Source organism: Anomaloglossus baeobatrachus, chromosome 4 (genome assembly GCF_048569485.1).
Source record: "Anomaloglossus baeobatrachus isolate aAnoBae1 chromosome 4, aAnoBae1.hap1, whole genome shotgun sequence".
In the NCBI taxonomy this organism is placed as follows: domain Eukaryota; kingdom Metazoa; phylum Chordata; class Amphibia; order Anura; family Aromobatidae; genus Anomaloglossus; species Anomaloglossus baeobatrachus.
The window spans coordinates 31,570,068-31,594,768 of NC_134356.1; the positions used below are offsets into that span (position 1 = coordinate 31,570,068).

Genomic DNA, 24,701 nt, shown 5'->3' on the forward strand with positions numbered 1-24,701 from the left:
TATAACTACTATAATACTGCTCCTATGTACAAGAATATAACTACTATAATACTGCTCCCCTATGTACAAGAATATAACTACTATAATACTGCCCCTATGTACAAGAATATAACTACTATAATACTGCCCCTATGTACAAGAATATAACTACTATAATACTGCCCCTATGTACAAGAATATAACTACTATAATACTGCCCCTATGTACACGAATATAACTACTATAATACTGCTCCTATGTACAAGAATATAACAACTATAATACTGCCCCCTATGTACAAGAAAATAACTACTATAATACTGCCCCTATGTACAAGAATATAACTACTATAATACTGCTCTCTATGTACAAGAATATAAGTACTATAATACTGCCCCTATGTACAAGAATATAACAACTATAATACTGCCCCCTATGTACAAGAATATAACTACTATAATACTGCCCCTATGTACAAGAATATAACTGCTATAATACTGCTCTCTATGTACAAGAATATAAGTACTATAATACTGCCCCTATGTACAAGAATATAAGTACTATAATACTGCCCCTATGTACAAGAATATAACTACTATAATACTGCCTCTATATACAAGAATATAACTACTATAATACTGCCCCTATGTACAAGAATATAACTACTATAATACTGCTCCTATGTACAAGAATATAAGTACTATAATACTGCTCCCCATTCTCACATATAAACCATCAGTCTGACATGGCAGGAGAGGCTGTGAGTTGCGTATCGGTCTTGCAGTACATCGCGGATTTCGCAGACGTTCTGCAGCTTTGGTTTCTGATAATAAACTTCTTCCATTATTGATGAACAGGAGGTTATAGATTCCCCCACTGTTTTCCCACTGTGTATCTGTATAATAATTGGTAATGACTATAGAGAGGTCAGTAGTGTATGGGCCCATATCTCATCTAGGGGAACAGGGATTGTGCAGGTTTAATTTATACCCTTCTGATCTTTTGTTTTCCCCAAGAGACAGGATTTATTTGGTTGCCACTTATTCATAAAAAAAAAACAAAATTCTGGACACTCAAAGCCACCACTAGAGGGAGCTCATAACTGTATGAATTCCTATGCAGTGAGCTCCCCCTTGTGGTGGCTGCAGGGAGTGAAAATGGTATCATTTAGCTGTAAGGCAATGCAATGGGAATTTTGAGTTTTATAAAACAGGGACAGAGCCCTATTAAAATACTTTGTGAAAGGAATCCGCTCCCCAAAAGTTGGACCTAATTGCAGAATGGCTGCAGAGGGAGCAGTGACATCGGGATGTGGTGCCTGAGCGCTCACAGGGGTTCAGCAATAAATAGCAGGAGGGTCTCTTTCTCCTGCTGCACATTCAATTCAGCCCCTCACCCACCCTCCACCCCGACCCCATAATGACAACTGTGCTTGGAAATGTATAAAGCCAGTACAGACATTACTTGTACTACCAGCAGCTGCCAGCAGAGGGCAGCATCACTTACTTACTGCTACCATGTGCTTCTATCTGCGTGTGTGGTTGCGCTTTTTGGCACTATGTGGCCCTATGCGGTCGCTGTATGGCACTTGTGTCTACTGCTGGGTTTTTAGGGCATAGAATAGCTATGGGCACTGTATGATGGCACTCTGTGTGCACTGTTTTGCACTATGGACACAATATGGCATTAGGTGGGCACAATATGGTGGAAACACAGTGGGCGCAATGTGGACAGTATATTGTATGGGCATGGTATTGTGCTATAAAGGCAGCACATGTGATGGTATGGGACGGTATTATTATTATTTAGTATTATAGCGCCATTTATTCCATGGCACTTTACATGTGAAAAGGACAACCCTGCCCGCGAGGACTCACAGCCTACAGGGGATGGATGCGGCTATAGTAGATGGTGGCAGGCAGCGGTATGGTGATGTATGGCAGCGGTGTAGTGATGTATGGCAGCAGTGCAGTGATGTATGGCAACGGTATAGTGATGTATGGCAGCGGTGTAGTGATGTATGGCAGCGGTATAGTGATGTATGGCAGTGGTGTAGTGATGTATGGCAGCAGTGCAGTGATGTATGGCAACGGTATAGTGATGTATGGCAGCGGTGTAGTGATGTATGGCAGCGGTATAGTGATGTATGGCAGCGGTGTAGTGATGTATGGCAGCGGTATAGTGATGTATGGCAGCGGTGTAGTGATGTATGGCAGCGGTGTAGTGATGTATGGCAGCGGTATAGTGATGTATGGCAGCGGTGTAGTGATGTATGGCAGCGGTATAGTGATGTATGGCAGCGGTATAGTGATGTATGGCAGCGGTGTAGTGATGTATGGCAGCGGTATAGTGATGTATGGCAGCGGTGTAGTGATGTATGGCAGCGGTGTATTGATGTATGGCAGCGGTGTATTGATGTATGGCAGCGGTGTAGTGATGTATGACAGCGGTGTAGTTATGTATGGCAGCGGTGTAGTGATGTATGGCAGCGGTATAGTGATGTTTGGCATCGGTATAGTGATGTATGGCAGCGGTATAGTGATGTATGGCAGCGGCGTAGTGATGTATAGCAGCAGTGTAGTGATGTATGGCAGCGGTGTAGTGATGTATGGCAGCGGTGTAGTGATGTATGGCAGCGGTATAGTGATGTATGGCAGCGGTGTAGTGATGTATGGCAGCGGTGTATTGATGTATGGCAGCGGTGTATTGATGTATGGCAGCGGTGTAGTGATGTATGACAGCGGTGTAGTTATGTATGGCAGCGGTGTAGTGATGTATGGCAGCGGTATAGTGATGTATGGCAGCGGTGTAGTGATGTATGGCAGCGGTATAGTGATGTATGGCAGCGGTGTAGTGATGTATGGTAGCGGTGTAGTGATGTATGGCAGCGGTATAGTGATGTATGGCAGCGGTGTAGTGATGTATGGCAGCGGTATAGTGATGTATGGCAGCGGTATAGTGATGTATGGCAGCGGTGTAGTGATGTATGGCAGCGGTATAGTGATGTATGGCAGCGGTGTAGTGATGTATGGCAGCGGTGTATTGATGTATGGCAGCGGTGTATTGATGTATGGCAGCGGTGTAGTGATGTATGACAGCGGTGTAGTTATGTATGGCAGCGGTGTAGTGATGTATGGCAGCGGTATAGTGATGTTTGGCATCGGTATAGTGATGTATGGCAGCGGTATAGTGATGTATGGCAGCGGCGTAGTGATGTATAGCAGCAGTGTAGTGATGTATGGCAGCGGTGTAGTGATGTATGGCAGCGGTGTAGTGGACACTTTTTGGCTCAATGGGCATTTTTATATATATATATATATATATATATATATATATATATATATATATACAGTATATGTCTGAACAAATTCACTTTATTTTTTTGGGGGGGGTCAGAGGGGACTTTAATTAAAAATTAATTAAGTCCCTTTAATTCTCAGCGTCTTAGTTATAAATGACCGTATGAGCTGGTGTCACATGATTGTCTCCGGCTGCGATCTGCTGCTGCTCTTCCCCATGCACTGTCACATGATTGTCTCCGGCTACCATCTGCTGCTGCTCTTCCCCATGCACTGTCACATGATTGTCTCCGGCTACCATCTGCTGCTGTTCTTCCCCATGCACTGTCACATGATTGTCTCCGGCTACCATCTGCTGCTGCTCTTCCCCATGCACTGTCACATGATTGTCTCCAGCTACCATCTGCTGCTGCTCTTCCCCATGCACTGTCACATGATTGTCTCCGGCTGCGATCTGCTGCTGCTCTTCCCCATGCACTGTCACATGATTGTCTCCGGCTACCATCTGCTGCTGTTCTTCCCCATGCACTGTCACATGATTGTCTCCGGCTGCCATCTGCTGCTGCTCTTCCCCATGCACTGTCACATGATTGTCTCCGGCTACCATCTGCTGCTGCTCTTCCCCATGCACTGTCACATGATTGTCTCCGGCTGCGATCTGCTGCTGCTCTTCCCCATGCATTGTCACATGGCCGATGACTGTAATAAACCACAGGGGGAGCGGGTGGGAGGGGGTAATCTACAGATATAAGGTATATCATGTGCAGCCTCGCTCCTCCTGGCATATTGAAGGATCAGAGACAGGGGAAGGCAGGTGTGGGGGTACAGAGGGCAGGAATTGGCTGGTCCAGGGAGCAGAGGGCAGGAATTGGCTTGGCCAGGGGCAGAGAGTAGGGTGGCAGAGAGCAGGAATTGGCTGGGCCATGGGGTAGGGGCAGGCTGGGCCGAGGGGCAAAGGTGAGCTGGGCTGGGGGAGCAGAGGTGAGCTGGGTCGGGGGAGCAGAAGGTAAGGATTGGCTGGGCCAGTGAGCAGAGGCAGACTAAGGTGGGGGGGGGGGCAGAGGGCAGGGATTGGATTGGCCAGGGGGCAGGGAGTACAGGCGAGCTGGGCTGGAGGGGTCAGAGGGCAGGGGTGGGTTTGGTTGGGGGCAGAGAGTAGAAGCAGGCTGGGCAGGGTGGCAGAGGGCAGGGATTAGCTGGGCCAGGGGGTGGGGGCAGGCTGGGCCAGGGGGGCAAAAGTCAGGGATTGGCTGGGCTGGGGAGCAGAGGGTACGGGTGACCTGGGCTGGAGAGCAGAGGGTACGGGTGACCTGGGCTGAGGAGCAGAGGGTACGGGTGACCTGGGCTGAGGAGCAGAGGGTACGGGTGACCTGGGCTGAGGAGCAGAGGGTACGGGTGACCTGGGCTGGGGAGCAGAGGGTACGGTGACCTGGGCTGAGGAGCAGAGGGTACGGGTGACCTGGGCTGGGGAGCAGAGGGTACGGGTGACCTGGGCTGGGGAGCAGAGGGTACGGGTGACCTGGGCTGGGGAGCAGAGGGTACGGGTGACCTGGGCTGAGGAGCAGAGGGTACGGGTGACCTGGGCTGGGGAGCAGAGGGTACGGTGACCTGGGCTGGGGAGCAGAGGGTACGGGTGACCTGGGCTGGGGAGCAGAGGGTACGGTGACCTGGGCTGAGGAGCAGAGGGTACGGGTGACCTGGGCTGAGGAGCAGAGGGTACGGGTGACCTGGGCTGGGGAGCAGAGGGTACGGTGACCTGGGCTGAGGAGCAGAGGGTACGGGTGACCTGGGCTGGGGAGCAGAGGGTACGGGTGACCTGGGCTGGGGAGCAGAGGGTACGGGTGACCTGGGCTGAGGAGCAGAGGGTACGCGTGACCTGGGCCGGGGAGCAGAGGGTACGGGTGACCTGGGCTGAGGAGCAGAGGGTACGGGTGACCTGGGCTGGGGAGCAGAGGGTACGGTGACCTGGGCTGGGGAGCAGAGGGTACGGGTGACCTGGGCTGGGGAGCAGAGGGTACGGGTGACCTGGGCTGGGGAGCAGAGGGTACGGGTGACCTGGGCTGGGGAGCAGAGGGTACGGGTGACCTGGGCTGAGGAGCAGAGGGTACGGGTGACCTGGGCTGGGGAGCAGAGGGTACGGGTGACCTGGGCTGGGGAGCAGAGGGTACGGTGACCTGGGCTGGGGAGCAGAGGGTACGGGTGACCTGGGCTGGGGAGCAGAGGGTACGGGTGACCTGGGCTGGGGAGCAGAGGGTACGGGTGACCTGGGCTGGGGAGCAGAGGGTACGGGTGACCTGGGCTGAGGAGCAGAGGGTACGGGTGACCTGGGCTGGGGAGCAGAGGGTACGGGTGACCTGGGCTGAGGAGCAGAGGGTACGGGTGACCTGGGCTGGGGAGCAGAGGGTACGGGTGACCTGGGCTGGGGAGCAGAGGGTACGGTGACCTGGGCTGGGGAGCAGAGGGTACGGGTGACCTGGGCTGGGGAGCAGAGGGTACGGGTGACCTGGGCTGGGGAGCAGAGGGTACGGTGACCTGGGCTGAGGAGCAGAGGGTACGGGTGACCTGGGCTGAGGAGCAGAGGGTACGGGTGACCTGGGCTGGGGAGCAGAGGGTACGGTGACCTGGGCTGAGGAGCAGAGGGTACGGGTGACCTGGGCTGGGGAGCAGAGGGTACGGGTGACCTGGGCTGGGGAGCAGAGGGTACGGGTGACCTGGGCTGAGGAGCAGAGGGTACGCGTGACCTGGGCCGGGGAGCAGAGGGTACGGGTGACCTGGGCTGAGGAGCAGAGGGTACGGGTGACCTGGGCTGGGGAGCAGAGGGTACGGTGACCTGGGCTGGGGAGCAGAGGGTACGGGTGACCTGGGCTGGGGAGCAGAGGGTACGGGTGACCTGGGCTGGGGAGCAGAGGGTACGGGTGACCTGGGCTGGGGAGCAGAGGGTACGGGTGACCTGGGCTGAGGAGCAGAGGGTACGGGTGACCTGGGCTGGGGAGCAGAGGGTACGGGTGACCTGGGCTGGGGAGCAGAGGGTACGGTGACCTGGGCTGGGGAGCAGAGGGTACGGGTGACCTGGGCTGGGGAGCAGAGGGTACGGGTGACCTGGGCTGGGGAGCAGAGGGTACGGGTGACCTGGGCTGGGGAGCAGAGGGTACGGGTGACCTGGGCTGAGGAGCAGAGGGTACGGGTGACCTGGGCTGGGGAGCAGAGGGTACGGGTGACCTGGGCTGAGGAGCAGAGGGTACGGGTGACCTGGGCTGGGGAGCAGAGGGTACGGGTGACCTGGGCTGGGGAGCAGAGGGTACGGGTGACCTGGGCTGCGGAGGCAGCAGTAGTAGGCTGGGCTAGGGGCAGAAAGCAGGGATTGGCTGGGCCAGGGGACAGGGGCAGGTTGGATTGGGGGCTGAGGCAAGCTGGGCCGGGGGAGCAGAAGGTAAGGATTGGCTGGGCCAGGGGGCAGGGGCGGGCTGAGCTATATGCCCCCTCCAGGGTTGGATCCCGGCAGCTGTTAGGCCCTCCAGTGAAGGGTGGGGGCGGGGTATACTCTGTAGTGTGACAGGTCTCAGGGTATTGCTTTCTGTGCACTGTGGTGTGCTGGGTGAGGCCTCTATATAATAACATATAATGGGGGGCCGGGGGCCGCTGCACTGTATTCTTTGTGTGAGGAGCTTTGCTCCTCTTCTCTCAGCAGTGTGTGGATGTGGATGGCGGCAAGCAGACATTAACCCCGTAATGTGCGGCGCAGGTCGGTAGCGGGTGCATGCGGCAGATTTGCTTTTTTTTGGTCCCTGCAATACAACAAAAATGCTGAAACAAGCGATGAAACCGTTCATCCATCCCAACATAGCATCAATAAAAACGTCGCCTCTCCCCGTCACTCGGCTCTATTAATCAGTTTGATTTTTTTCTCGTTACCCGGTTTACCGATCGTATTAATTTATTAACAACGGTTCATTACTGACAGTGATTGCCAGGAACCCTCAGTGTACTCTTCCTGTCAATGCCAGTCACATCTGCTCATTCCTACTGGCAGCGCATACCCTCAAGCCGTCCTCTTCTGTTTAAAGAATGATTATTACATATATATATATATATATATATTTATATATATTTTTTTTATTTTTATTTATTTATTTATTTTTTTTGTTTTCAAAAACAGCGCCTCCCCTGATCTTCAGGTTGCTTGTGGTATTACAGCTTATCCCCATTTACTTCAATAGAGCAGAGCTGCAGTACCGGACACAGCCTGAGGACAGAGGGGGCGCTCTTTTTGGAAGAGAGCAGCATCATTTTTGTTTTCCTTGCTAGAAAAGCGGGTGACAACCAGCATGGACACCATTATAGATCCCCTGAGGTTGTCAGAGAAGCCTGAGCAGATGTCAGGATAAAGGGAACCTCCATGATTGCAGTCAACCCCAGCAAAGCTGAGCTGCAATACCAGACACAACCTGTGGACGGGGGCGGCGCTGTTTTCTTATTCTGTACAATCTTTCCTAGAGGAGGCACATAGATCTCTATGGGAAGAAAGGAAGAAGAGCAGCCATATGGGGGGGGGAGAAGGGAGTGTGTGGGAAGGGGGGGGCAAATTTTAGGTCCATATATGAAACTGATGTCATTGCACCAGAACCTCAGCACAATTTTGCTTGCTATGATTTGTACATAGCAGCTGGAGATGCTCTGGCAGCGGATCTGGTACAGAAGGGGCCGCGCCCTGCAGACGCCATGATGTATTCAGGTCACACACAGTTCGGGCTCCTTCAGGGTGAACGCGTCTGCAGCGCACATGTCACATAATACACAAAAAGTCCCTTTAAATCAGCGCGCCAGCTGATTGGTTATCAAATGCCTTACCCACGCCCTTTACCATGCACTGATTGGATAGCTCTTAAAACGCCACGCCCGCTGTTAGTCTTTTCTGGCTTATGATTGGGTGTTTATTCCCACATCCTTACCTCTAGCTTGTCCTTTCTCTTAGAGCTGATTGGATGTCGCTGCTTATGTTCCGCCCCTTGTCTATCGTATCCGGCCGCTGATTGGCTGTCTCTCCATAATGTTGCAGGAAGCTCCCAGCTGATCCGTTATGGGAGGCGGAAGTGTCGCCTGACTGGGGGTCTCTGTCACCGGCGGGTGTCACCGAGCGGCGGGGAGCGCGGCCATGAGAGTATCGGCGGTGGATCCAGATGGATGATGGCCGCAGTTCAGAGTCACAGCCGGGTGGGGAAGAGGGAGGAGGAGAACGGGGGTCTGGACCGCTCCCTCCAGCAGATGATCTCAGCCATAGTGGACGAGAGGAACCGCCTCAATATCCGCCAGGAGATCAGCGGCCTGGGTGAGTGATTGGAGAGTAACGGAGCAATGTGATCGGCCGATCATTGGCGATATCCCCATCCCAGAGTGTAAACAATGACATCATTGGAGATCTGAGCAATCTATAAAAAATGCACAATTTATTCACTGATCAACTATGGGATGTGATCTCTCTGTCTATATATATAACTATATACGGCGCCTTGAAAAAGTATTCATACCCCGTGAACTTTTCCACATTTTGTTTTTCCCGTTACACCCACAAAATTAAATGTATTTTATGTGATACAAACATTAAGTATCAACACTTTGAAGTATTCACCTTTGGCTGCAGCTGCTGCGGGGACTCTTGGGGGACGTCTCCCCAATTTTGCACACTCGCTCAGTGAGATTGGATGGAGACGCCTGTGATCAGAAACTTCTACTTCTTATCACAGATTCTCAATGGGATTTCGGTCTGGACTGTGACTGGGCCGATCACACGCATGATCTAAACCCTCCATTGTAGTTCTGTGGGATGTGCAGGGGTGTTATTATTTATTATGATGTGCTGAGAATTCTACAGACGGTGGAATATTGCTTATTATACTGTCTGGAATGTTATATAGTATATTTCAATATTTATTGATAATAAATAAAATATATATATATATATATATATATATATATATATACACACACCTCTATCTATCTACACATACACTATATATATATATATATATATATATATATATATATATATATATATATATATATATATATATATATATAATTATTTGATGGCTTGTGACTGTCCATCTTTCTCTTGATTACATTCCAGAGGTTTCCAATGGGGTTCAGGTCTGGAGATTGGGCTGGCCATGACAGGGTTTTGATGTGGTGGTCCTTCATCCACACATTGAATCACCTAGCTGTGTGGCATGGCGCATTGTCCTGCTGGAAATACCAGTCCTCAGAGTTGGGGAACATTGCCTGAGCAGAAGGAAGCAGCTGCTTTTCCCGGATAACCTTGTATGCGGCTTGATTCACAAGTCTTTCACAAAGATTAATCTGCCCAATTCCAGCCTTGCTGAAGCTTCCCCAGATCATCACCGATCCTCCACCAAATTTCACAGTGGGTGCAAACACTGTGGCTTGTACCCCTCTCCAGGTCTCCATCTAACCATTAGATGACCAGGTGTTGGGCAGAGCTGAAAAATTAGACTCATCAGAGAAGATTACCTTACTCTACAAATTGGGCAGATTAAACTTTGCGCTGGACGTATGAATCAAGCCGCATACAAGGTTATCCTGGAAAAACAGCTGCTTCCTTCTGCTCAGGCAATGTTCCCCAACTCTGAGGACTGGTTTTTCCAGCAGGACAATGCGCCATGCCACACAGCTAGGTCACTCAATGTGTGGATGAAGGACCACCACATCAATCCCTGTCATGGCCAGCCCAATCTCCAGACCTGAACCCCATTGAAAACCTCTGGAACGTAATCAAGATGAAGATGGATAGTCACAAGCTATCAAAGAAGAACTGCTTACATTTTTGCACCAGGAGTGGCATAAAGTCACCCAAAAGCAGTGTGACAGACTGGAGGAAAGCAGCCAAGACGCAGGAAAGCTGGGATCTATCAATATCTCCTCTGCACCGATCCTTTTTGCTCCTGGTGATGGCGCTCGGGGCCGTGGGCTCCAGTCTATGATGTGATGTTACTCCCCCATTCCTATTTCTGAATGGGGGGGTCCTCCTGGCATTGCGGGGTCCTACTCCCACCTCCACGTTGAACTTTTACAAGATGTCACAGCAAAGTGTGAAAGACCCTAAACCTCGGGTCTGTCCTGAATTTAGTTTATTGTTCTCTGTTATCAGCCAGTCCAGACTAGCTGGAAAATACAGGGGCCCATGAGAGTTTCCAATCTTCCTGACCCCGTCTCCAGTGCTCAGAACATCTGTATTTACACCCGTAACACAAGCTATCGCAGCTCACTTTATGGCAGTGCTGCAATATTCTAAGGCGACACCTTTTAAGGGAAGCATCCCTTTAACAGATGTTCACTTCCTTGTGGTGCCGGGGTTAGATGGGGGTCTTGGAAACATCAGATCTGGATGAAGAGGGTCATTTTGATAATGATTAGAGAAGAGCTGTTATAACATGATGTCATTTAAAGGGCCAGAGACGTCTAATAGTGCTTGTGCGGGGGAGGGGTGGGGGGGTGGGGGGGGGATAGGATGATGAGGGGAGAATGGGTTATTCCACTTTATTGTAGGAGATAACAGGGATGTAATAGACTGTATTTAACCCCTTCCGGCCATCCACCTAACATCATCCCATTGCCTCTTTATCATCAATGTTTTCGTCGTCCATGATACTGAAAGGGGAACTCCACTTTATTAGGTCATCAGACTGTCGGGCATTGATAGTACTATCTTAAAAGATGCCGCTGATTTCTGGGGGGATTTGGCTCCTTTAAGGGAATTTTACAAACAGTTTAATAAGAGCTTTATAAATGGAAAGTACCATGTGCCGGCGGATGTAAGCGCTGGTCGGGGGCATCACACAAGGAGTCTTAGTTCCTCATTTCATGTGACCCGAGAAACTTCCTCCTTCTGCCATTGAATGTCTGACCAGCTGTGTGATCACAAAAGTCATTAATGTTATCTGAGCACAAACATTGCATAAAGGAGGGGAGGGGGGAAGATTGGAAAACTGTCAACAGGACTGAGATCAGGGCTTTGTGATGGCCACTCCAAATATTGACTGTTATCCTTAATCCTCTTTGTAAGCTGTTAGGCAGTAGCTTCGGGTCATTGTCCATTTGGAAGACTCATTTCCGTCCAAGCTTTAAGTTCCTGGCTGATGTCTTGAGATGTTCTTCAGTATTGCCACATAATCTTCTTTCCTCATTATGCCATCTATTTTGTGAAGTGCACCAGTCCCTCCTGCAGCAAAACATCCCCACAACATGATGCCGCCCTCGTGTTTCACAGTAGGGATGGTGTTCTTAGGCTCCAAAGCTTCTCCCTTTTTCATCCAAACGGAATGATGGTCATTATGGCCAAACAGTTCCATTTTTCGTTTTGTCACCAGAACTTTGTTCCTGTGTGCATTTGAAAACATCAATATGACTTTTTTCTGTTTCTTTTGGAGTAATGGCTTCTTTCTGGCAGAGTGGCCTTTCAGCACATGTTCGAAGTGAGAAACTGTGGAAAAGAGAAGCGCAATAGGGTCTTACCCGAGTAATGTTAGGGTGAAATAATAAATATCACTCACCCAGAGAGTTGTGACAGTCACAACTACTATGCAGGCAAAAGATTCCAGGCCAAAGGCAGCAGCACCCAAGATGGCTGATAACAGAGAATGATGAAGTAGGGCTTGCACGGCCGCGCCAGTGACCACTCTGACCATAGAGAGTTAATGTTCCTTTATTTCAGCACATGTTGATACAGTACTCGTTTCACTGTGGATAATAACACCATCTTACCAGCTTCCGCCAGCATCTTCACAAGGTCTTTTTCTTCTGTTCTTGGGTTGATCTGCACATGTCTCACCAAAGCAGGTTCATCTCTGGTACACAGAACCCGTCTCCTTCCTGAGCGGTATGATGGCTGGACTTTCCCATCTTGTTTGTACTTGCGTATAATTGTTTGTACAGATGAACGAGGCACCTTCAGGAATCTGGAAATTGCACCCAAAGATGAACCAGACTTGTGCAAGTCCACAATCCTCTTCCTGAGATCTTGGCTGATTTCTTTTGACTTTCCCTTGATGCTACATAAAGAAGCCGTGTGTTTCAGGTGTACATTACAATACATCCATAAGTGTGTCTCTAATTAACTCAGATGTTGCCAATAAACCTATCAGAAGCTTCCAAAGACATGACATCATCATATGGGCTGTCCCATATTGTGTAAAGGCACAGTACTCTTAGTGTATGGAAACGTCTGACTTTGCAGAAACTAATAAAAAATTCCCCCCTCCTCCATTCTGATTTCATGTCAGATAGTGAGAAAAACCTGCAGATGTCTGTATAGAAAGCGGAGGAAAAAACCTGCAGATGTGCAGCACGGTGGCTCAGTGGTTAGCACTGCAGTCTTGCAGCGCTGGGGTTCTGGGTTCTAGTCCCACTAAGGACAACATCTGCAAGGAGTTTGTATGTTCTCCCCGTGTTTGCGTGGGTTTCCTCCGGGTTCTCAGGTTTCCTCAAACTCTCCAAAAACATACAGATAGGGAACCTAGATCGTGAGCCCCAATGGGGACAGCATTGCCAATGTATGTAAAGTGCTATGGAATTAACAGCGCTATATAAATGTATGTATGTCTGTATAGAGAGAGCGGAGGGAAAAACCTGCAGATGTGTCTGTATAGAGAAAGCGGAGGTAAAAACCTGCAGATGTGTCTGTATAGAGAGCAGAGGGAAACTTCTGGTTTCAACTGTACATTACATTACTGATCCTGTATTATACTCCAGAGCTGCACTCCCTATTCTGCTGGTGCAGTCACTGTGTATATACATTACATTACTGATCCTGAGTTACCTCCTGTATTATCCTCGACAGCTGCACTCACTATTCTGCTGGTGCAGTCACTGTGTACATACATTACATTACTGATCCTGAGTTACCTCCTGTATTATCCTCCAGAGCTGCACTCACTATTCTGCTGGTGCAGTCACTGTGTACATACATTACATTACTGATCCTGAGTTACCTCCTGTATTATACTCCAGAGCTGCACTCACTATTCTGCTGGTGCAGTCACTGTGTACATACATTACATTACTGATCCTGAGTTACCTCCTGTATTATACTCCAGAGCTGCACTCACTATTCTGCTGGTGCAGTCACTGTGTACATACATTACATTACTGATCCTGAGTTACCTCCTGTATTATCCTCCAGAGCTGCACTCACTATTCTGCTGGTGCAGTCACTGTGTACATACATTACATTACTGATCCTGAGTTACCTCCTGTATTATACTCCAGAGCTGCACTCACTATTCTGCTGGTGGATTCCGCTGAGCTGATTTCTCCGTGTCTCGTGCTCTCTTCCCCGGGAGGGATAATATGTCGCACTCCATTGTGTACTCGGGCGGCCCTCGCCCATACGCCACTCACCCGTTGTGTTTGCTCAGTGTTATCCATGGACGCCTCACACCGGGGTCACACAAGTCACACGGAGCTGCCAAATACTTGGGAGAACTCGAAAAAAACAAACAAAATGAGGTGCGGCCGAGGACTTCCAAAATCTTCCGGCTCCGTTGTCACATAGTAAACGGATGAGAATAAAGGAACCGCACTCTGTCTCTAAGACGGACGACGGCCGTTTCGCCCACAAATTGGGCTTCCACGGGTCCATCTTGTGGACCCGTGGAAGCCCAATTTGTGGGCGAAACGGCCGTCGTCCGTCTTAGAGGAGCCAGCTCACAGTGCGTCTCCAGCCTCTCATCATGCACGTGTGTTGAATAAACATTACCCAGCACAGCGGACAGTGCGGTTCCTTTATTCTCATCCGTTTACTATTGGACTGTCTTTCATTACCAGCACCCCGCTTCTGGACTTTGGTTTTCCCAGGCTCTCCATTCGGGCACAGGTGATATTGCAGGCGATACCGCAGGTAACGTGCGGTGGTGCAGGACCTATATTCCTACTTTGCCCTAATCCGTTGTCACATAGTATTTACCTTTTGTTACCGATCTGCGGCGATTCCTGGCACCGCATGAATCTGGGGCACTCGCAGCTTTTTGGAAAAGTCCATTTGCCGTGGGTCCGACATGGGAGGCCCTATGGGGTGAATGAGGGGAAGGGTAATACCGCCATGTACCTGATATTAGAAAGCCCCTTACTCTCCAGCAGGATAGGGAACGGCCATCATCATCGTCAGTCCTCTGCATGTAGTAGTTGTAGTGATGTAGCAGAGCTGAGCCAGTCACTATTCCACCCGCTCCTCCAGCACCGCTCCATTCAGTGTCTGTGCCACGTCCACAAGTAGCCGAGCGCCGCACTGTGTGAGTGCCATAGACTGCATAGAGACCTCTGCTCCATATGGTCAGGGGGCTCAGGACCCTCATTTATGGAGTAACCAGACGATCTGTGGATAAGTGACCAGTGATGATACTTCAGCCCCTTAGGTGATTTTCCCAGTAACGTCTCTGTGTGGTGTGTATATAATGTTGCCATACTGTGCTTACCGAATGATGCCATGTTGATAAAAATGAATTCTACCATTACTGGGCTGACTTAGTGCTGCCATACTGTGCTAAAATAACACTACCATACTGTATACAATTAATGCTATCATTGCTCACAGGCCGCCCCACACAAGGCTGTCTGGGGCGCGGGGGCCGCCTCCTCTAGGGGCTCTGTCTGGGGCGCGGGGGCCGCCTCCTCTAGGGGCTCTGTCTGGGGCGCGGGGGCCGCCTCCTCTAGGGGCTCTGTCTGGGGCGCGGGAGCCGCCTCCTCTAGGGGCTCTGTCGTGGGGCGCGGGGGCCGCCTCCTCTTGGGGCTCTGTCGTGGGGCGCGGGGGCCGCCTCCTCTTGGGGCTCTGTCGTGGGGCGCGGGGGCCGCCTCCTCTTGGGGCTCTGTCGTGGGGCGCGGGGGCCGCCTCCTCTTGGGGCTCTGTCGTGGGGCGCGGGGGCCGCCTCCTCTTGGGGCTCTGTCGTGGGGCGCGGGGGCCGCCTCCTCTTGGGGCTCTGTCGTGGGGCGCGGGGGCCGCCTCCTCTAGGGGCTCAGATAATACCGCCATCTTGCACCCTGTGTGATTTGATGTCGGTTATTGCTTTTTCCCGGCTCTCGTGTGCACGCGCCTCGCACCTGGTCACTTTTGCGCTGAACGTTTCATTTGTTGTTTCTCTCGGAGTCATAAAGCGAGATTGAATTGTAATAGAACATCTGCTGTAATATCGCGCATTGTCCACGGAGATGAAGCCCCTGACGAAATGACGAGCTCAGCGGGGGCCCCGGGCCGAGGTGTATGAATTACCGCAATCTTATATTCCCCCGCAGCACATATAACGTCATGTACGCACATGGAGCGCTGAATACTGCAGAGGGTCCGGGAGACCATTGTAGTCCTCTGTTGTTCCTCCTGGAATTTTGTGAGTGGATTGATAACCAGGTGTTTCCATGTTCTGTAGTGTCCCTATACTCTGACATTAATTATACGTTGACGAGGGGAATATCTCAATTTAATTTTTACATTTCCAGGAGGAATAACTGAGGTACATTCCCAAAAACCATGTCAGGAGCTTTAGGGATTTGTCCTCCTGTCGTTTCTATTAGTTCTGCGGACGAGACAGGAATATGTTTTGTGATTTGTCTTGAATGATCCGGGCCTGGGCCCTTTCTGGCGGGTGCACGTTACCTCCTCCAGCTTGGCTGGGCTCATAAGGACCAGAGCCTTGTAAGATCTGCTCCCGAAAGAGGGAGATTCCTCATCAGTGTAATTCGCTGTGTAGAAGAATATGTGGTGAACGTGGATTGTATTCCACCTGACGAGCCGGAGATCAGTGCTGCACTGTAAAGCATGGAGAGAAACTAGGGACTCCCTGACAAGGTCTAGATAGAGGATTTTAATATGCACATTACATTTCTCACCATAAGAGTGGCGCCCAATCCAACCCCAATCCCTCATCGTACCCCTGCCACATCCTGGGCAGCCACACAATCTACCTAGCCTTCTTCTAACCTTGCTTGACCATGGGCAGCCACCCAGTCCCCCTATCCGTCATTCTTCCACCCTGCTCGACCATGGGCAGCCACCCAGTCCCCCTATCCGTCATTCTTCCACCCTGCTTGACCATGGGCAGGCACCCAGTCCCTCTATCCGTCATTCTTCCACCCTGCTCGACCATGGGCAGCCATCCAGTCCCTCTATCCGTCATTCTTCCACCCTGCTCGATCATGGGCAGCCACCCAGTTCCCCCTATCCGTCATTCTTCCACCCTGCTCGACCATGGGCAGCCACCCATTCCCCTATCCGTCATTCTTCTACCCTGCTCGATCATGGGCAGCCACCCAGTTCCCCCTATCCGTCGTTCTTCCACCGTGCCCGACCATGGGCAGCCACCCAGTCCCCCTATCCGTCGTTCTTCCACCGTGCCCGACCATGGGCAGCCACCCATTCCCCTATCCATCATTCTTCCACTCTTCCACCCTGCCCGACCATGTGCAAGCACCCAGTCCCCCTGTCCGTCGTTCTTCCACCCTGCCCGACCATGGATAGAGGGACTGGGTGGCTGCCCATGGTCGGGCAGGGTGGAAGAACGACGGATAGGGAGACTGGGTGGCTGCCCATCATCCTTCCCCTGACACTCCATGTGCCTGCTTAGTAACAGTTTCTCGTTATTCCTATACTCTGACTACATGGCCATGGACCTGGTAACTCACGACTGCCACCTATTACTCACATATTGGCCCTGACCTGAAATCCCCCCCACCCCCCATGTCTCTGGGATGAGATCAGTCTCGTGACCCAGATGGAGGAAAAAATAAATCAATGAAATATTAATCAGAGCGATGATATCAGCGGTGGAAAGCTGCCACTTCTGGATAAGTAACCGGGTACAAAAATAGTTGGTAATTCATTATCTGAATGCCAACAAGAGTGGAGGTCCGGACCCTCGAGGACGGGTCATCCCAGACCCCAACGCCGCTCCGGGTCCACCAGAGCCGGCCATCTCTCCTTACTCATGTCGGGGACCTGGCCTCTTGGTGCCGGGTAGGTCTCAGTACTGGTGGCTGGAGTGAGGTCACCTAACTGGGGAAGGCACTATGCGGGGACAGGGGGAGGCGGCCCTCTGCGGGGACAGGGGGAGGCGGCCCTCTGCGGGGACAGGGGGAGGCGGCCCTCTGCGGGGACAGGGGGAGGCGGCCCTCTGCGGGGACAGGGGGAGGCGGCCCTCTGCGGGGACAGGGGGAGGCGGCCCTCTGCGGGGACAGGGGGAGGCGGCCCTCTGCGGGGACAGGGGGAGGCGGCCCTCTGCGGGGACAGGGGGAGGCGGCCCTCTGCGGGGACAGGGGGAGGCGGCCCTCTGCGGGGACAGGGGGAGGCGGCCTTCTGCGGGGACAGGGGGAGGCGGCCCTCTGCGGGGACAGGGGGAGGCGGCCCTCTGCGGGGACAGGGGGAGGCGGCCCTCTGCGGGGACAGGGGGAGGCGGCCCTCTGCGGGGACAGGGGGAGGCGGCACTACGCGAAACTTGTGGGAATCCATGGGGTTGAGGATTGGAATTGAAAACCTGAGGTTTCGGCAGCAGAGTGATATCCGGTGCCCTCATGTTCTTGGTCATCTGAAAAATGATTATTATTTAGGGCAAAATTCATCATTTTGTGGGGTTTTTTTGTGCCAACTTCACCCCAAAAAACTTTTTTTTATATATTGTTCTTGGCCACTTTTAGCACAAAAAGTCACATATTTGCTAATGTAATACAAAATTTGTGCAAAAAATGCCGAAAAACGACGTAACAAATGCCATAATGATTTGCGCCCCGTGTCTCCACTTCAAAGAAACGTGACCCCGCCCCCACCCCCCTACATTTCTCGTGTGTACCGAGTTGCAGGGAAGAGAGTGTGATGAATATGGTTATACGCAGTAGAGCAGTGTGGCACTGTAAAGCATGGGGAGCACATATGGCATTTAGTGGACCGCAGTAGAATTTTTCTGGACGGAGGCAGCCATGTTTTTTCTCATCTGACAGCCCCTTTAAGTGGCCCTCCCTCCTGTGCTCGTCTGCTGTAGCGCTTCCTGTTTACACCAAGTGGCCAATAGGAGCAGCACAGGGGAGGAGCTTAGACAGGAAGAGCCGGTGACCTCATCAGATGTGAGCCAGGAGGTGGATTTCAGACTACACCGGCCGGGCAGAGGAGCTGCACTCGCAGAGCTAGGAAGGCGCGAGCCAGCAGGTAAGTGGCACCCATAGGCGCAGCCCGGGGGGTGACGAGACCCTCGGCTTTAACTGCACATTACACAACCCCCCGGACACTGTGCTTTGGGGCTTTGCGCTGCAGCAGCTGCAGCTTTCCTGCATTTCCTCCCTCTTTGTTCTTGTTGCTCTGGCACATTTAAAACGGGCGCTCTGTGGGCACAAGATGCAGCCAGCCTGAGCCTGGTGTCCCTGCAAGCCTGCAGCTCGCACCCCTCCCCCAGCCTGCAGATCGCAGCCCCCCCTCCTCCTCCTCCGTTCAGCTCAGAACTTTCAGCCATCCTCCTCTTCCTCCTCCCTTCCTGCTGCGCTCAGGCCCGGCCTCCATACTCCTGGCAGCTCGTACACAGCAGTCACATGAGATGCTGCCGAATTGGCAAGACCCCCCAATGACCGAATTCATATAAGCACAGCACCCCCCCCCCCCCCCCCCCCATGCTGGTTATTCCTTTTAACGCTCCCGAGATAAGCGGCACAGAGTGTTGGTGTTAGCCGCCTATCCTCCGAGCTCTCGATCCTTGCCAGACCTTTTTTAAGTTTTGTCGTAACCAATCAGAGCCCGGGGACACTCAGATACAGAGATCCGGCTGCAAAACAGAGGACGGAACTGTCATCAGCTGGAAGACCTACCTGATGACTGTTTCCACTGGCTTCTGTAGTTGTTTAGAGCCTAATAAAGGCTATAATGGTTCCCTTTTTTGGAGGGGGAGGGTTGTTTTACATGTTTTTTACCCATACTGCTACATAATACCACCCTTTTGGCCTTAAAGCGGTACTCCGATACTTTATATTGATGGTCTATCCCTAGGCGGCGCGGGGCATCCATATGGATCAGTTGTTCATCAATTAAATCGGAGGTGGACTTGCAGTACCCCATTGTGGCCACTGTACAGTTGATGGCGCTGTGCAGTTCTGATCTGCAATGGTACCGAGAACAGCTGATCCATGTGGGTGCCGGGTGTCTTACCCTGACCAATCATAATCCCAGGGATTGGCGCTCTAACCCCCCTTAAAGGGGTGTACCATAAACAAGATCACCTTTCCACAATATGGGTGATAACTATATGACTGCTGGGGGTTCAACGCCCTCCAGAGGTCACAAAAACCACCGTGTGCATGGAGCGGTACTGAGCATGTGCAACCACTGCTCCTACAGATTGGCTTCACATGCTCAGAACATCTGTAGAAGCGGTGGCCGCGCATGCTCAGAACATCTGTAGAAGCGGTGGCCGCGCATGCTCAGAACATCTGTAGAAGCGGTGGCCGCGCATGCTCAGAACATCTGTAGAAGCGGTGGCCGCGCATGCTCAGTACAGCTGTAGAAGCGGTGGCCGCGCATGCTCAGTACAGCTGTAGGAGCGGTGGCCGCGCATGCTCAGTAATGCTCCATTCACACAGGGGACTTTGGCCATTTTGGGCTCGAGTGGCGCCCCCCCCCCCCCCCAAGTGACTTAATATAATTCTTCCCCGTGGTCTGGTGTAACGTCTTCCTCACATCTGGTTTTGATGTGTTTGTAGGATGCCATCTTGTATAGTACACGGCTGTACCTCCTCTTCAAAAACCAAAGACCCGGCTCCGGTTCTTCACGCCTTCCCGCCGGAAATTGAGAACGTGAGGATGTGGCTCCAACAAACTAAGCAAGATTTTGGAAACCTGAGGGAGTTCAGCAAAAAGGTTTCGGAAGCGCCAAGAGGAAGTTACCGCATGTGTTCGCTTCACTTTGGCACAGAGTGCTACGAGATTAGGGGGCGCTCGTATTTTCTCAAAAGGGGAGCGGTCCCTACCATCTTCTCTCCAAAAAAAGCCCCAATAGAGGAGAAAGAAGAGGAACCGAAAACATCTCTGAAAAGAACAAAGAAAAGTGCCAATGTGATCTTAGCGGAAATGGCTGCCATGGACCACAACTACGCCGGACCGGTACAAGATCCAGCCCAAGACGTGTCCGCCAGTAACCAGTCCTGCGGTAGCACCAGTCTAATCGAGGAATCCACAGTGGAAGTCGAAATAATGCCCGATTCTCCAACGAACAGTCCCGTGGAACCCTTTGTGCCTAAATTTGCTAAAAGAAAACAAATCAAGTTGCCCCCACCCAAAAGATTTGTGCCCAGAGTGACGGATTTTAACCCTCGTCCGATGCACCGTAGTACAAACACCGATCCTTATTTCGGAAAAACTCACAGAAAAAATTCCGCAAATCTACGCCCCAAACATTTTTCCGTCGGCGTTCAATGTAACTTGCCTATTTTACCCCCGCCGTCCGGTGAAGTGAAACCACGGCAGGCGATGCCCCCGATTGCTACTGAAGGGTTGTCCAGGAGAAGTATCCGGAAGATGGTGTTACATCGGGGGAAGGTTTATGTTATGCTTTAGGTCAAACCGGTAAAATTTGGGAAAATTTGCGTCTTTGATGAGCTCTTGTATGGATGAGACCCCATTGGTTACCAGAAAATAAGTTGGTAGATAAGTTTGAAGGTGATGGCCAACACCAAAAGCCAATATCGGAGATGAAGACTTCTTTCTACTCCAAAAAAAAAATTGAAATTTGGTAGATTATGTGAAACGGATAAAGTATCGCCACCCAGATTTTGTAGCTTCTCAGACTTTTGGTGCCCGTAAAAAAAAATAATGGAGTATAGGTCGGGAACAAATAGCTTGAGACAGTTTTATGGAATCTGTTAGTTCAAAAACGTTTTGTCTACTGGTGAGAATCATCAGTGGTGGTCAACCCGATCAAGACATTTTTTTTTATTTTTTACAATTTTTCTACTAATGCAAAGGTGCGATACTCTATCGAGATCATAGATGACCATGCTCGCCTCAAAGGATCATCTTCAAGACTTAGAAGGTGGCTCCGTGAAGTGTCAAAAGCCGGCGGTGAACCTGAAGGATGCACCTCAAACCTCTTGAAAACTTGACTGAGAATTGAAAAAATACAGCAATAGCTCAATACTACATAGCCTTTTATAGATGGTTCCAGTAGTGATTGGTTGGTTGTACCCTAACCAGACAGAGTTATGGTTGGTTGGTTGGTTATAGACCCTAACAAGAAAAACAGCTGTGGTTGGTTGTAGACCCTAACCAGAAACAGCTGTGGTTGGTTGGTTGTAGACCCTAACCAGAAACAGCTGTGGTTGGTTGGTTGTAGACCCTAACCAGAAACAGCTGTGGTTGGTTGGTTGTAGACCCTAACCAGAAACAGCTGTGGTTGGTTGGTTGTAGACCCTAACCAGAAACAGCTGTGGTTGGTTGTAGACCCTAACCAGAAACAGCTGTGGTTGGTTGTAGACCCCAACCAGAAACAGTTGTGGTTGGTTGGTTGTAGACCCTAACCAGAAACAGTTGTGGTTGGTTGGTTGAAGACCCTAACCAGAAACAGTTGTGGTTGGTTGGTTGAAGACCCTAACCAGAAACAGTTGTGGTTGGTTGGTTGGTTGAAGACCCTAACCAGAAACAGTTGTGGTTGGTTGGTTGGTTGTAGACCCTAACCAGAAACAGCTGTGGTTGGTTGGTTGTAGACCCTAACCAGAAACAGCTGTGGTTGGTTGTAGACCCTAACCAGAAACAGCTGTGGTTGGTTGGTTGTAGACCCCAACCAGAAACAGTTGTGGTTGGTTGGTTGGTTGAAGACCCTAACCAGAAACAGTTGTGGTTGGTTGGTTGAAGACCCTAACCAGAAACAGTTGTGGTTGGTTGGTTGAAGACCCTAACCAGAAACAGTTGTGGTTGGTTGGTTGGTTGGTTGAAGACCCTAACCAGAAACAGTTGTGGTTGGTTGGTTGTAGACCCTAACCAGAAACAGTTGTGGTTGGTTGGTTGGTTGAAGACCCTAACCAGAAACAGTTGTGGTTGGTTGGTTGGTTGGTTGAAGACCCTAACCAGAAACAGCTGTGGTTGGTTGGTTGGTTGTAGACCCTAACCAGCCAACCAACCACAACTGTTTCTGGTTAGGATCTACAACCAACCAACCAACCACAACTGTTTCTGAAGACCCTAACCAGAAACAGTTGTGGTTGGTTGGTTGTAGACCTTAACCAGGAGTACTGGCAGACTTCTGGCCACAAGGTAGAAGTTCTTCTTTTTGTAGTACCAGATATATCTTCGGGTTTGAGAAGATTAAAAACTTACAAGATGTTGAAGAAAAAAAACTAACAGATGAACCTGGACTTTTTTTTTTCTCTCTCTAAAAAACAGATTTTTGGGGGAGAGGATCAACATTTAGAAATGAACAACCAAATTCCCCTAATCTGTGTTTTTTTTTTTTTTTTTTTTTTTTTTTTGTTTTGTTCTTCTTGTTGATCATTAGCTGAAGTGCAGGAGAGGGATGCATATAGTTGTGTGTTTTTGCTTCTCTTTTTTTTTTTTTTTTTTTTTCTTTTGTCTTGTTCAATAATAAAGACTTTTTGGTTCTCCTTAATCTTGTATTGTATTTTGGTCAAATGATATTTCATCTATATACTGGATTTTACAAAACGTTGGAAAACGAAGCACCCGAGCATGGTAGTGCCCGCTCATCACTAGTTACCAGTACTGAGCACCCGAGCATGGTAGTGCCCGCTCATCACTAGTTACCAGTACTGAGCACCCGAGCATGGTAGTGCCCACTCATCACTAGTTACGAGTACTGAGCACCCGAGTATGGTAGTGCCCGCTCATCACTAGTTACGAGTACTGAGCACCCGAGCATGGTAGTGCTCGCTCATCACTAGTTACGAGTACTGAGCACACCGAGCATGGTAGTGCCCGCTCATCACTAGTTACAACTACTGAGCACCCCGAGCATGGTAGTGCCCGCTCATCACTAGTTACGAGTACTGAGCACCCGAGCATGGTAGTGCTCACCTCATCACTAGTTACGAGTACTGAGCACCCGAGCATGGTAGTGCTCACTCATCACTAGTTACGAGTACTGAGCACCCGAGCATGGTAGTGCCCGCTCATCACTAGTTACGAGTACAGAGCACCCGAGCATGGTAGTGCTCGCTCATCACTAGTTACGAGTACTGAGCACTCGAGCATGGTAGTGCTCGCTCATCACTAGTTACCAGTACAGAGCACCTGAGCATGGTAGTGCCCGCTCATCACTAGGTACGAGTACTGAGCACCCCGAGCATAGTAGTGCCCGCTCATCACTAGTTACGAGTACTGAGCACTCGAGCATGGTAGTGCCCACTCATCACTAGTTACGAGTACTGAGCACCCGAGCATGGTAGTGCCCGCTCATCACTAGTTACAAGTACTGAGCATCCAACGATGGGTGGGCGTCAGGGTGGTGATTTCGTACATGTGATAGGTGGCCTTGAGGCTTTGAAGATGACTGCATCGCTCCATGTTCGTCAGTGTTGTCAGTTTTCCTATCCGTGCTGTATGAGTTATTGTTTATAGCCATTCCCGGCAGCCGCATGAATCTCCTGGTATTTATAGACCAAAATTCACCTTATTCTTTCTGCTTTGGGATCTGCGGCCTGTGATGAATTTTCGGGAACTCCTCCAAGATTGCTGCACGCATTAATAGCCGGCTTGCCTTTTGAAGGATAACTGTGGATGTTCCCAGTAAATACCATCAAATCGTGACTGAATTGGGGGGGAAATTAGGCTTAAAATAAAAAATTTGTTTACAGCTCGAAAGGGACATTTTAGGGAAAGTCTTCAAAGCAAAAGTGCAATAATCTCACCTGGGGGTAGGCCAAGAAATGGTTCTGGGGTATAGAGATTGCAATGGGGGGAGTGGGCTAAGACCAAACCCTCCGATTGCTGAACTGCAGCGCCCAATCCTTATACCACCAGAGGCATCCGGCATTGGAGCTGGTCAATCTCCCTGTTGAAGACGTGCCATGGACGAGCGTGCGTTGGTATGGGGGAGGTCAGGGGACATGGGTTTTGGCCCGCAGATACCTAAAGCGGGCTCAAGCTAGGTAGAAAAAATGTCTTGATGGACCTTCTTAGCCACTCATTGCGTTCCTCCTTGTTATTTCCAAGGGATTTTCACCTAAAACAAAAGGTTTTCAAGAAGCTAACTTTTATAAAGTTGTTTGCACCAAAACACACCAGAATAAATTTGCTGAGGTGTTCGTGCGGGAGCGGCAAAGGTCTGAGGAAACCTATATTGTAAAGCTGGTCATATGTTGCACTAGCGGGTGTGGACCCACTGCGCCACGGTCCGGGCTTACCCTGCAGGGGCGTCACCAAGTGCCTACTGGATTTTCACCAGA

The 24,701-nt window shown here is 50.6% G+C and overlaps 3 protein-coding genes across 3 annotated transcripts in view; 2 read left to right on the plus strand and 1 right to left on the minus strand.

Moving 5' to 3' along the window:
- UPK3A (uroplakin 3A) overlaps nt 1–8,293 on the minus strand; it is a 60,141-nt gene extending 51,848 nt beyond the window's left edge. Inside the window, exon 1 of the mRNA XM_075344206.1 lies at nt 8,228–8,293. The gene's annotated coding sequence lies outside the window, so the exon portion shown is untranslated. The remainder of the gene's footprint in view (nt 1–8,227) is intronic.
- A 26-nt stretch (nt 8,294–8,319) lies between these two features.
- Nucleotides 8,320–24,701, plus strand: part of KIAA0930 (KIAA0930 ortholog) — a 31,891-nt gene continuing 15,509 nt past the window's right edge. The window contains 1 exon segment of the mRNA XM_075344207.1: nt 8,320–8,604. Within this exon segment, the coding sequence (XP_075200322.1) occupies nt 8,460–8,604 (145 nt within the window). The 5' untranslated portion in view covers nt 8,320–8,459.
- Nucleotides 18,399–22,807, plus strand: LOC142301129 (uncharacterized). The gene is made up of 2 exons (XM_075342146.1): nt 18,399–18,471; nt 20,010–22,807. The coding sequence occupies exon 2, from the start codon at nt 20,011–20,013 to the stop codon at nt 20,860–20,862; it is 852 nt and encodes a 283-aa protein (XP_075198261.1). The 5' UTR covers nt 18,399–18,471; nt 20,010; the 3' UTR covers nt 20,863–22,807.